The sequence below is a fragment of the Tetrao urogallus genome (genome assembly GCF_951394365.1).
Source record: "Tetrao urogallus genome assembly, chromosome: 6".
In the NCBI taxonomy this organism is placed as follows: Eukaryota; Metazoa; Chordata; class Aves; order Galliformes; family Phasianidae; genus Tetrao; species Tetrao urogallus.
In genome coordinates this window covers 23508954-23523456 of record NC_136819.1, presented here as the reverse complement: position 1 = coordinate 23523456, position 14503 = coordinate 23508954, and the positions used below count along the sequence as shown (strand labels likewise).

Below are 14503 nucleotides of genomic sequence, written 5' to 3'. Positions count from 1 at the left end.
AACTTGAATCACAAGAAAGAGCAGCAGCGGAAGAGTTATCTTTTCAAGAGAAACCATGAACTGAGTTCCTAAGTAGCCAAACTACAAGTTCAGAAGAAAAGCTTTGCCTGGACTCTTGTGTATGAGCTCAAAAACAGTAATTATGGGGAAAGCATTGTGGAGAAGCTTCCAGTAATTTCAGTAAAAGAACTGCAAGAGTTTTATCCTCACAACACTGTTAAGCAGAGATAATGGAGGACTGATAAGCATAGTAGTTATACAGTTTGTGGCAGCAATGAGACCATCTCCTGGATTTGAATGTGTTGCTGCTCAAAAGGAATTATGTAAAGCTCCCAAATGAGATGGAAATAGCAGGCCACTCTCAGTTAAGCTTTAAGGTAAATTCTTCTTCAGGACCTTTAAATGAAACAGTGTTGTTCAACAGAGCATGCAGCTAAGCAAGGAAGTCTGCATCCCAAGGAACTACGCATTTACAATCTAAGGAGAATTTCTGAAAATTCCAAATTCTGTTGCAGGATGTTGAGGGATTTGGCTTATTTCTTATGAGAAACAGAACTATTTATCAATCCTCGGGCCAAGTTTACTCAGTTGTCCTTTCACCCCTGCCACAGGAAGCAAGACTCATTCACACCATACTGAACTTCAAAGTGCATGTAAAAGGGCAGAATGAAAACCATCCCTCTGCTTGCACGCAGCTTTCGTTAGGGACAGTCCAAAGTAGTCTCAGTTGGCACAAGGCAAGCAGGCAGCTGAGCTACTCTGGGCATGTGTAGCAAAGACTTCCAATCCAGACACTGTCAGTAAGCCAGAGAGCTGACACCAGAAAAAGTCTATGAAGCTGGTATGACAGCTGGGACATTGCTTATTACTATTATTACTACAGAACTCTGGCCTGTAAACATGATCCTGAGCAGGAAGTCAGCATGTCATGGAATAACTGGCTCTCATCACTGCAGGGCTTCAGAATTGTAAGAAGACAGTTCCTACCATAGTCAGGTAAGCACAGGCAGGACTCCACCTCAAATTACAGGAAAATACCTGTGAGAGCCCAGCAACCAATACAGGACAACAATACAAGCTAAAAATACTTACAGGAAAGTCAGTCAGGCTGGAATATATAGAAGGGGGAAAACCTACTGCAAATGACTTCCAAAAGCATCAGTTTACTCTACAGTTCGTAAAATAACATTAAGAAAAAAAAACAAAGAAAACAACCCAGAGAATTTATATCAAAACTGAAAAATCTCTCTCAAAAGGAAGAAACAGGCCCTGCCTCTACTCCTGTTTTTCATAGGTGCAGAATTCTCACTGCTGAGTCTCAATATCCTGCTTTCTTAACACACAACTTGTTTCAAGTTACCTCTTAATTGAAATTTTAGATTACCAGTTCCAGGCCAGATAATTGCTTTACTACAGAGCATTTAGTAAAGTCTGATCACCTACTTAAACATGTATAGGGCCTATAGACACTGATCCAAAACTGAATCTCAACTTGATACTTTTTGCTTTTCCCATTACCCTGGGTTTCACTCTCCTGCTTTATTAGGAATGTAGCTGTCCAAAGTCTTCCCACTCTCACCTTAATTTTTCAATAAAGTTGACAAAACTCTTAGAAACTTCTTATTTCATCTGCACATAGTATACATATCAGCTGATATACTTAAGGATAAACAGATGTTAAAACAAGCATGGTCACAACCTAATTTTTCTGAAAAGTTTGGACAGCTACAGCAACTCTTCTAAGACGAACCTGGAAGAAACCAGGGGAAATGTAGGATTTCTTGCAATCACTTGTTGGTTCTTTCATCAGAGACACTTACTTGATGATATTCTAGCTCCCATCTTTACCACTCTGAGTTCTATTTCTACATAATGCTGAAAAACAATCATGATGATGGTTTGAGCATCTCAGACCAGTTTACTCAAGTGTTTGCACGTACTTTGGCTCATGAGTCAGAACAAACCACTAGGCTCATCTCAGCATGAAGACTATTCCATGGTTTGTGAGAAACCTCACTGATTTCTTAGCTAAGCCTTTAAAATCAGGTTCTAGGATGACCTCATCAGGACAATCTGTAACTTCAAACCTGTAGCTCAATATGTCAGGAAATTAGCACTTAGTAGAAGTCAATAAATAGAAAATAAATCAAGGTCAAAATAGATGTTGCTGAAAACTTCACTCCAACCATAAGCAGTGCACACAAATCATACACTTTTTTTTCCTTGCTGGCCGTGTATGAACTGATCATTCTCATATACTGTGTACAACTATCAGTGCTGATTTGTGAGAAACTTACATTGGTTTAAAGTTTGAGCTGCTGTTCAAAGGAGCTTACAGCTAACCCTCCTCTTGTACTCCTTGTCTTCTTTATGTTGGCACAGTCAGTAAACCAATAAAATTGAAACTTATCCCCACGAAAGGGTCTATCTTTCCAAGGTTCCAATAAGCCAAGCAAAATAGACAGATTTAACAAATGATCTTTAGCAAAGAATTTCAATGCAATAATGTCTATGCAAGATATGATTTATCACAGACAACTACCAAGAGCCTATACTGAATAATCAATCTGTCTTACAAGCTAACAATAATATCACATATTTGGAATCATATGCAGCAGCTACTCAAAGCAAAACCAAGAAAACTTAATAGAAAAACTGTTCCCAGGGCCTTCCCATTGCAATCCTGCACTTGTGCACTGAGGCCCTGCATTTACCTTTTCTATAGAGTCCTTAACCCCACTGCTTAACTTATCAGATTGCTTTTTAAAAATGTTTGAAATTTCAAAATCAGTGTTTTGTGGTAAGAAGACCCACAGCTTAAGTACATGTCAAATGATGAAGTAACTCCTGTTAATTTCAAAAAATCTCTTGCTAGCTCCCTCTTCTGTTTCCACAACTGTTTCTGCAGTTGCTTAGTTTAAGAATCTTTGGACTGTATTAATGCACAAAGTAGACCTTTTCAACAAATAAATCCTGTCTGAATGGTGACCAACTCTTTCAAGGCATTCCAATAGATTTGGGAAACATAATCACAGAAAAAAATAAACAAGTTTCTGTGCTCAGGAAGAGGCTAGCCAAACCAATTTAGTTACTGGATAACCTTACCTCCCCATTTCTCATATTCCTGCTCAATTTCTCTTCTTTTTTTCAGCCTCAGCTCTCTCTTTTGTTCTTTTGAGATTTTAATATTATTTCTTTAGATCTCAGATCTTCATCTCCTCTTTCCTGCTGTTATAATTTCCATTTTCCATTACTCAATGTAAACATGTAGGTTTTGCCTTCACACTTTCACTTCTTTCAATAGTTTCTCCAGTTAAGGTTCCTTCCTTGCCCAGTAACCCTTTCATGAATCATATTTAAACAAAAACATTGATGACCTCAGTTTGCTGGCGACCTATTTCTCAAAAATCCTCTTTTCACCAAAGCCTCCTGTGTGCTCATGATTTTGTGAAAAATTGTAAGAAAGAAGAACTGAGAAAGAAGAAAGATTTCCTACAGCTGGGTTGAAAAAAACTTAAAGAGGAGTAAAAACAATATACCGATGATGAGGGAAGCTCTTTTTTCTTACAGACGTGAACAAAGGAAACCAGGCAGAAATATCCAACAGAGGAAGATCTATTTCTCAATCACATTCATGTAGTCTTAAGAGGAGTCTTAAGTCTTCAGCTCTAGGAAAACTTTCAGGAAAGGAATTCCATGAAATTGGGCCTTTTTCTCTATTCATTTAATTCTACCAAGGTCTGTGGAATCCAGAGTCAAGGGAAGAAAGCAACTACATTGTGGCCTCATGGAAAAGAATTTTCTCTTCCTATTCGTTATATTATGATAGACCCTCTAAGATTGAGACTTCTGATCAGTTCCCATCCATCTGCACTCAGTTACATGGATGCGGACAAAACACAGATAACACAGCAGCTACAAGCTAATCAGTGAATCCCAAAGCCAGTGGAAGTCAATCACAGTGCTTGTCTTAACATCTCTTCATAGAGAAGCTGGATTTGAAACCGTAAGCGTTTGAAAGTTTTACTTTATCTACCTTCAATATACACCATACTGCGTTTTGGTTTTGTTTGTTTGTTTTTTATTACTACTTACAGAAGAACCATGTAACTTTGTGCATACAGAGTGTTTTTGAAAGGGTAGAGAAAAAAGAAGTACTTCTATCTGTTTTTCTTTATAAAACATCCAGCAAACATTCCAAAACCTCTGCAAAAGGCAAAGATGGCTTTCACTGTGCTCTGCCAGCAGATGCTGACCCTGGTAGATTACAAGAGTCAGCCAAAAGTAGGCCATTTACAACTTTAAACACCTGTCAGTCAGAAAGTAGGACCTGTCTGTAAAAGAGAAGCATCTGCAGAGGAAGAGTTAAGACACTCAGCTTTACACAAACACGAGTCACAAACGGTATTCTTACTGCAGCCATCCTCGTCGCTGTGGTCCCCACAGTCATTGTCTCCATCACACTGCCACTGAGCCGGGATGCATGTACATTCCCCAAAAGCACTGACTGCACACGTGAAGTGATTGCGTCCACAGGAGCATTCGGTGCTGCTTGTTATGCCTGCAAAAGGAACAAACAAATGGCGTATTTTGAAGAGCTCTCTCTATTTTAGGGTAATCGCATTAAATACAAATTGACATCACAATTATTCTCCGTGTCCACACCGCATGTATGAACGTACGCTCTCCTACAAAGCAAAGCATTCACCCCTCTTGCACTGTTGAAATAGGAGATCAAACGCTCTGCACAGTTTCCTGGAACGGAACTATCTGAAGGCAACAGCAAATAGCAACCTGCCAAATACAGCTTTAGGAATCAGCTGGAAAATAACTTTGCACTAATCACAATTGAGCTGAAAGAATCCTAGGAACCAGAACACTCTTTTTATTTTACAGACTCAGCCTTCTCCTACAGCAGAGCGCTGACACTGCTCCACTTAGTTCTGACAACATAACAGAAAGGATATCAAAGATTCTACTTCAGGGGGTTATTAGGGATTTCCTGACTCCAGAACTTTCTAGATGTCAAACGTTAAGATGTCAGTGCTTTAGAGATTTCAGATTCCAGTGAAAGATTAAAATAATAATAATAATATCATTTATTTATCTGTAGAGATTAACCTGTGACACTGTCGTGTGCATAACTGACATTCATGAAAACAGGAGAAGACGATTTTCAGCTCTACAAACAGACCAAAAGAAAATGCACTTCAAATGTCAAGCCGTAATGCAATAGGAACACTTTTTTCAGCTTTAAAGTTAGCTTAAGGAGCTCCCAATCCTGTTCTCCCCTTTACCACCTACTGCACAATTCTCTCCTCAGCTCTGACTTTCACCCATTTGCAAATGCAACCATTTATGATGTAAACCCATACACTCTTAATAAACCTCTGCCTTGAGTGAGAATACACTACAGCCCACCCTCAAAAGGGAAAAGATCATGCCAGAACTTTGGTCTGAAGATATCTAGATGATGAATATAATCAGTATCACTGTTAAATAAAGGATTATTCTATCAATCAACCTCAAACTAGACTGCAACTGGATTCTTTTTCCATGGTTCCTTCTTTCTGAAATTCTAACAAATCTAAAGCTCTCACCTTAAACAGAAAGTCACAAGGAAAGAAGCACCGAGGGACAACTGCCCTACATGGTAGTTATACACACACACACCCCAAACTATCTATTTGCAGATGTATTGATCTCATTTGTTGTGTTTAGAATATCTGTGACTGAACACGGACCATGGCAAATAAACCACAAAATCCTATGGGGGGAAAAGATAGAAAGAAAAGAAGAAGAAGAAGAAAAAAGGCTCATAATTTCATTTTCTATTCCAATTGTTAAAAGCAGTATCAGCAGAATTGCATTTAACTGTTCTGCAAGTTTTCTCCACAGCAGAATTCCCTCCAGTGGAGATATCCACTTAGGTAAGTTAAGCTAAGATTTAAGTTTCAAGGGGACGCATGCATCGTGAAGGAAAAGGAATAATTCTATGATAAATTTTTTCCTCGCTAAGAACATTTCAGCCAGCCCCTGCTCCCTCTGCTGCACCGCCTGTTGGCAGCCCCCAAACTACTTCCCAAGCGTATCCCAAGAACTATTTCTCAAGGACACTCACAAGCAAACTGATTGCTTTATCTCCTAGCACAGAGACTGCTGTGGGTGCAGCAAACTATTTATTTCCCATCTCTGTAATAATTTATTTTTAAAAGGCCTGGCAAAAAAATGTATATCTACAGTATTACTGCAGATGTCGGGGAAGGCAATCAATGTGTGATGCAAAATGGAGTAGAAGCAGGAAGAGCAAGGTGAATAAGGAGCAGAAAGAAGGGCACAGAACTGGGAAAGGGCCGAGTGCTCGGATGCTCCGTGAACCCACAAGTTTTGGCTACAGCAAAACTTGACACAAAAAGACTCACACAATTAGTGAGTGATGAAGATGTCTAAAGACAAGTTTAATTCTAATGCGAGGCAAAAATCTCAGCCCAGACATCCTTAGGGAAAAGTAACACATCATCTATGTAACATATTTGATGAAATTTAGAACCACAAACCTCCACAAAGCTCAAAGAGAAATTCCTTCAAACCAATAGCACAGGAAATTCAGGACAAACTACCTCCTCCTGGAGCCTACCACTACTTAGAAAGGCACAACCACAGGTACCTAAGGTAGATACTGTTCAAAATACTTTTTCTTAAAGTATATTTTCTATTATTTGGCTCAACAGTAACTGTAACAGTAACAGTAATTCACAGTATTTATCCTAAATACTTCCAGCTCCAAAACCCCTTCTTGTTGGAATCCACCAAGATGATGATCATTGTCCTCACTACCCTCAGAAAAAGACAAATATGAAAGTAGTAGCAAGTATCTTTCCAAGCCCTGTGACGTCACATTCTAGGGTAGATTCAGCAACAGGAAAGGATCTAACATCAATGCAAACGATTTTTAAACTTGGGGAAAGATAAACATGAGTGAGAGAGAAGTTGGGGAAAAAACATAAAAGAGTGAATTATTTCAGCTGCGGGACAGAAATAATCAGTGCAGTGTACCAAACTCCTGGGAAATCTACGAACTGCAACTCAATCTGCTCAACCATTAAACACACAATTATCTTACTGCAATCAACACCAAGTTATACATACGCATGCATTAAATCTGCTCCTCCTGCCTCACTGAAGTTGCAATGTTCAGCCATCTCTGACTTTTCACCAAGTCACAGAATTTGTTGGAAGCTGAAGGAGATGTTGCAACCCAAGAACCAATACCTTCTTGCATGCACTATCCTATACCTATGATACCATTACGTAAACATACTGTGCTTAAATTATGATCTTTGTGAACCTTATTTTTTCAATTTGTGATCTTCAGGTTAACTAACCTAGACTGTATAATGATGTGTTTTATACATCATGATTTACTCTGACCTTACATTTGGATGTTGTTTTTCAGAAAGCACAAACATTGCTCACCTTGAAGAAAGATGACTCTTTTTAAACACACTAACTTACTCCTGCCTATAAACAGCATCAGAGAAGAATCAATCCTGGATGACTAGTGTTTATCCAATAAAGAGAACAGACTGAAGGAAGCCCGAGACACCCTGCAAATAACAGGAATTTTCTTAATTATTTCAATGTGGACAGTATTTTAACCTTGGTTTAACGTGATTATTTCCCAGTGCTCAGAGCTCCACTGACTTTCCCCTCTGTAACAGAAGAGGGCCAAGAAGGAGAAAGATGAGAAGTGTGATTTCTTCAATCACCCCATCAACAAGCGGAAGCAGTGCATTTGGTCTGAGAAGCCTCAACGGACGACTTACTATTTAATACTGAACACTTAATAAACATAGAGAGTGTGAGATGGAAGACTAACCAAGCAGGCATTAGGGTGGAACATAAGCCTCCAGTGTCACGTTTCAACCCCAGTTAGTCCGGGGCCCAGGAGCATGACGGAAGTTAGCACTTGCCCTTCAGGCAACTGGACCAGCAATCAAAGCAGAAATATCTTCTTACACTTCTGCATACAATTCCGGAACAGAAACAATCAGGTGAACCTCTGGGCTTAGCCATGACAAACATCTTTCATAAAACTTTTCACTGCGTTGGAGTCTTGGACGTTTTAACAAACCCTTTGTATTCAAAAATCATTTCACTTTTCCAAGAGGAAAGAAATGACATTTTGACATCGAAATGTGTAAAACAATATATAGAAGCTATACAGACACCATTGGCAGCGTCTGAGCCAACATCACTCAACTTTCCATGCCTATCTCAATAGCTCATATGACCACGACACAAGTTCTTTACGTGGTTACAAGCAACCAAAAATCATCTTCACTGTTTGTAGTTTTGTTCCCTCCAGAAGCGATAGCAGAAGAATCCAGAAACCAAACAATTTTCATAGCAAAATACTACACAAACAGCCTCTAAATTTTTAATCAGGAAGTCAGTCTGAACACAGACCTCATACTTAACATCTGCCATCACCTTAGTTTTAGTACGCCTAGTTTCTTCAGACTCCTTCCAAATATCCTCCATTGTTATGTTTATCTGACACACAAAATCTCTTCTGAGGGAAGGTAAAATTTTTACCCCCATCTTTCCCTTACGAACAACATACTTAGCATCTTTGTAATTTTACACCTAAAGCTGGCAAAACAATTATCTCATGTCCAGCTGAAAAGCAGCAGTAAATAATCATCCAATTCTTTCTGCAGCACACTTCTTTTTTTCTTTCTTCTTTTTTTTTCCCCAGTTTGCAGGAGTTGAGTTGCTTAAACAAAAAATTCTTGCTCTGTTTTCCTCTTCACCCCCCAGTAACTCTTCATTAGGACAGATAATACAATCCATAAAGAAAAATTTAACATACAAAGGTTCGTTTTGCTGATGAGGTTATTTGCAACACTCAAGAGCTATTATATAACAGCCCTTTATTTGCAACAGTCACAGAGACTACAAAGGAAACTTAAGTAGGCAGAATAATTACCAAACCGAACTCTGCAGCAAATTCTTAGGTGAGCCTGAAAACTCTTTCTTCCAAGTCCTCACGGCATGTTTTATTCCAGCAGTAGAGCTGCTTCTTCAGTTTTCAGTGAGAACAGTGACAGCTGGCAGCTCTTACCTATTTCGTAGAGAACTCACCTTTCCACAAGCTGTTGCTTACATATGTTCCTGCTCTTCAAGATGCATCAGCTCTGTCAGGCTCTGATAACATCCTGGCAATAGCAGGATTTTCTCACAGTCACATAAAAATGAAGATACCTCAAATGGATAAGGGCTACGAATACTGCATCAAACAATTGCCAAAGATCCTGGCACCTATAGGCAACACCATGCTGCCTTGCCACATGTTCCTTCTTTCCATGTACCAAGAACTGACTGTTTAAGAGATTCTTGCATTCTGTGCCATCCTTCAGATGCATCTTTTCCTCATCATCCTGAGAAATTCTTACTGCTATTTTTAATAGCAGTAGTACTAAATTTATAGCCATCAATTTGCTTGTACCATCACGTAATTATGTATATACATACAAAGCAGCAGTATAGCTAACCATGGCTAAGTATCCACTCAATTTTTCTACACCTCAAAGAAAAACACCACAAGCAGGTTTAGAAAATCCTACTTTGGAACGACAAAAATATTTGGCAAGAATTACAGTTGCAGACTGTTCAGTTCAGAATCAGTAGCCTTTGAAAGAAACACTCATTCTTTTGGTCCAAGACTGAGCATCACACAGCTCTGGGTTCCTTCATCTCCTGGGACAGAAGTCTAACTGCATTTCTCAGAAGACCTTCAGCAGAAGGCAGAGATATTCCTGAGGAACCTCGCTATCACAAGAGATGCAAACAGAACAAACAGATGTCAACACCAGTTTTTATAGATTTAATCCCACCATCTAGAAGTTCCTGGCAGAGGACAGAAGGTATAAATAGATATTGGAAAGGTTTGAGAACACAGTACAAATATTTGACACCAACCTACAGTAAAAATCTGGAGCTGTAAAAGAACTGGAATATAAATAATGGAATTAAATGGAAAAAGAGAAGCAAAAAAATGTCACAACAGTGACAGACATAAGAACATGAATTTTCTCTCCCAAAAGAAGCATGGAAGGATAACAGAAATTGTATTTTTGAAAAAAAAAAAAAAAGCACCAAGCTGCACTAATCTGAATATTTTGCCTTGGCTTCAACATGTGCACTTCAATTCTGATTTCTGTGTTTTAGGAACCCATGAGCATCTAATCGTTCATTTAGAGTTCAAATTAGTGAATTTTGTAGCACAAACTTTATTACCTGGTTCACCTGCTCTTTCTGCTCTTCCATGCCAAGCTTTCTTTTGTTTTGCCATCACATACATTCCTCAATGAGGGAAGATCTACATTATGTCAGATGGCCTTGAACACAGATCGATACATTTCCTTTCTTCAACCAGCACTTCACTAGGTGTTTCCACAGCAAAACAGTTCAGTTTTCTTTGCTTGCCTATCTTGAAAGAAAATGAGAATTTTGGATTTCTCTCTCTTACCCAAACAGCAGTTTCCACTGAAGGAAAGTACAGTTAATCCAGCTTTAGAAGAGGGATTTGCTGACCATTGTACAAGCCCAGAGCTCTGCTGGCAAACACAGCAAAAGCAACATTACAGCACAGTCTGATGTCAGGAAGGGCACCTCGCTCTGGTAAAAGCAAACAGAGTTGTTGTTTTTTTTTTTTTATTACTGCCATTGGGAAAGTATCTGCAGCAGCTCTGACTGGGTACCTGCAGGGCGTCCAAATATTTGATGCCTGCCTAGAGTAAAAATACCCTTATGTGCCACTAGGATACGCAATCCAAAAGTTTCCAAAGCTTTAATGGAACTATTTCACTTTGTTTGAGGAAGAGCAGTATAGTGGTAATTTGTTGTTTATTTTTTAAAAAGGGGATAGGGGATTTTCAGATGTTGCAGCATTTTCCGAAGAAAAGATTCTAATTTTAATTTTCTTTTATTGTGACTGGGTATTGTACATACTTTAGCAGTTCCTAAGAACAGAGGAAGACTTTTCCAGGCTTAGAGGGAAACCTCAGTCCTGAACCAGCTGGCTTTTAAACATGTAGCTGAACAAAGTTCTGTGGGGAGGCACGCTACCAAGCAAAACCACCCTTCACTTCTCAAATTAAATTACACATTTATGCCAGGTAGATCTGAAAAATGTTACACTGCATGCAACCACAAGAAACAAAAAGCACGAGGGAGAGAAATTCCACACTGTATCTGCTAATTACCATCTAAAGAAAATAAGAGAAGCAGCCCAAGTGTGACATGAGTTAGTGTTTGGTGCAACTGGTGTATGTGCGAGTTTGAGGGAGCCGGGCATTCAAGAAATATGACACGGCTTGGGAGATATGAGGCCTTTGACATCGCATCTTTGACTCTCTGAGGCTCAATTCTGGTTGCACAGAAGCAATCATTACCAGCCCCCTCAAAAAACTCGTCCCGCACTGAGTGAATAGGAAAATAATTATAGAAACAACTATTGACAGAAAAATACTGAAGGATTTGAACACAAAGAGATTCAAGGGTCAAGGAGTAATTATCACAGCTCATTCTCCAAAGCCCAGAGAAACATAAATGAACATCTTGTAGTAAGAATTCTGACTAGAACCAAGATCTCTAGATACTCGTCCTAGCTATATCTGTTGTCTTCTACAACATTCTCCAAAATTACTTCTTTATCTCTAAAAGTAGGTACACTACTATTACCTCAGTACAGTGTGCTAAAGATTACTGTGTTCCTAAACACCCAGTGTCTTTGAGCAGAAAGAACAGTATTATTGCCATGAAATCCTGTTCACAAAAACTAATTCAAATTGGCTTGGCTACAAGCACACACAGACCAAAAAATCAGCTGAAGAAGCATAAACAAAAGATAATGAGAAATGGCAGCAAGTCAAGCTGTAGGGGGTTGAGATGGCTAGTAGATACCATAGGGATCAGCATTAGATCCAGTTCCATTAAATAACTTCATTAATGATATAGAAGACAGAATAAGTATCATACTAAAGCAGCCTGAAGTGAGACCAAAATAGGAAACATTTTATACAAAAACCACAGAGGACAGAGAAATAATACAGATGAGACCTTAGAAAATTGGAATTACGGACAAGAAATGTCTGGGATGCAGCAATGCCTGCAGAAATCAAGGAGCAATAACAAAAGATAAGCTAGCCATGGGTATATGCTATGACACAACATGGCAGCCAAAAATGTACTTTCAGACTAAATAAAGCATCACATCTTGGGGGAAGACATGTTCGTACAGGTTAAAATATCAGTTCCACACATCTCAGGAATAGGTTAACACAGAGAGGCTAAACAAAATACTCTAACTGTGGCAATAAAATGTATAGCAAATGCATTGTTACGGCACATTACTCTCAGTACTTCAATTGTATTCATTTTATAGCCTGAACTAACACTGCATTTTTTTCCCTGTTCTCTATCTGGTTCTTCAAATCAGATAAGAGGCAATGACCAGCAATCTCGTGCAATTTTTTTTTTTTCTAAATAGGACTTTTATTCCTTTCCTCCCCTCCAAGGAACCACTCAACTGCCTATAGAAAATATTTCACGCTAGAAAACCCATGAAGTTCCATTACATATGCAGGAACCTTTCAAATACCAAAATGTTACACCCTTCAAAATCTCAGAGCAAAGTTTTGGTTCAAAGACAAAGTAAGAAGTATTAGGTAGACAACTTCTGTTTCCAGACGAATGAGAAACTCCGGAGGCAAGGCCAGACAGATGAGAGCAATGTCTCAGTGATGTTTTTCTTCTTCTCTTCAGATTCACATGAAGCTCTTTCCAGATAAAACTGTTCTGTAAGGATCTGATAAAACATTTTATCTCTAGTTTTCAATTCTCTTGAATCAAATACAACCATACTGTATGCTTTTACATATTTACCTCCCACTAACTGACAAATGTTCCGCTTCTTTTAATTACAAAGTCCCTCAAACATTTGCAGCTGGTGAAGGAGTCAAAAATGCAGGTTTTGTTTTGTGGCTCCAAAGGCCTGCCAACCAGTGGAAATCCAAACAGTCATCTTTTAGAAAAAGCTTCCTGTATTTCAAAAGGTCACAATTCAATAGTTTTCCTATTACCTCTACTAGAGTGTTCAAAAACATGAAGTACTGGGAACATCCATACTCACTGGCACAGGTTCTTGGTAAAACAAAGGAAATAAGGAGCTCCAGTATACTATCTCTGACATTCTCCTTATCACATCCAAGGCCCTCACTGGAAGAGATTTGAACTCCTAGATCCTTTTATCCAATGTATTTACATTTTTGCTGTGGACTACTTTGTCTACATGTAAACTTGGATCCCAAGGAACACTATGCTTCCCACCTTGTGAAATTACCTTCCTGTCAGTATTAAAAGCATCTCTTCAGACTTGACATTTCATTATCTGTAGATTTACCCTCCTAACCGTGAAGCATTTCATTCATATTACGTTATGAAGTGCACAGCGATACTTGAAAGATGCCATCAAAAAGTACATATTGCTGATTTTAGCCTGGAGGGGCATTTTCTTATGTAGCTGCAAGCTCCTGTGCAACTATGCATCAATAGAGAATTACAAAGAAGAAGCCAAGGGACAGATATAAAGTGTTTAGCCACAGGAATAAATTACTTGTCATGCAGGACCATTTCACTCAAGCACACTGAACAGAAATAAAATTCACTCAGAAATGGACAATATTAAAAGACTGCTGCAGCATAACATAGAACAGTAATATCACTGTCTGTTCTAGAACAAAGTGGGAATTTTTAGCTGGACACCACGGCCTGGGAGGTAGGAATTATACAATTCAAACCCTTTCAGAATGCACAAACCTTATACAAACATTTTAAAAATACTACCTTAAACCTACATAATGCTTTGCAAGATTTAGTCACCTCAGCATGATGAGACAGATAACTTCACTTTTTTTTTTTTAAACCACATTCTAATAACCTCTATCCTTTCTTGTCCCATAATGAATATGAGCAACTTACTACTTATTTGTCGTGAATCATACAGTACAGTAGACATGAAGAGTTAGAAAACAAATGCTGGCCAGCAGAAATGTTAGCAGGAGATCTCTCAGAACCCAGACAGCTGTTAAGTGCCGGCTTGAGGGGCAACCTCAAGCTTAATCTCTGTTAAGAAACAGAGATAATCCAAAGAAGAAAGGTACTTCTGATGCATTTCATCTACTTTTGCTACACTAGCACATCAGTTCATGAGAATGAAGTTCAGTGAGTAGTCAGGAATCCTTCTTCTACTCTTGCATATCAAAGTTTATGGAGATAAACTATGGCATAGATTACAACAAGTGAAGCACAGGAGTTTGTTTCCCCAGTTACAGGACAGAAAACATCAGTATTTTAATTTCAGCATGCTTTGGAGTTACATTGGCTCATGTCCCGGCTAGAAAGCTCTCCATCTATCATGGGAAAATTTCTAGATTTT

General features: G+C 38.7%; 1 protein-coding gene across 1 annotated transcript in view; it reads right to left on the bottom strand.

The window, feature by feature from the left end:
• LRP4 (LDL receptor related protein 4) overlaps positions 1-14503 on the bottom strand; it is a gene marked incomplete at both ends in the record, with an annotated part of 76196 nt that overhangs the window by 33703 nt on the left and 27990 nt on the right. The window contains one exon of the mRNA XM_079536910.1: positions 4415-4561. Coding sequence (XP_079393036.1) covers positions 4415-4561 — 147 coding nt within the window. The remainder of the gene's footprint in view (positions 1-4414; positions 4562-14503) is intronic.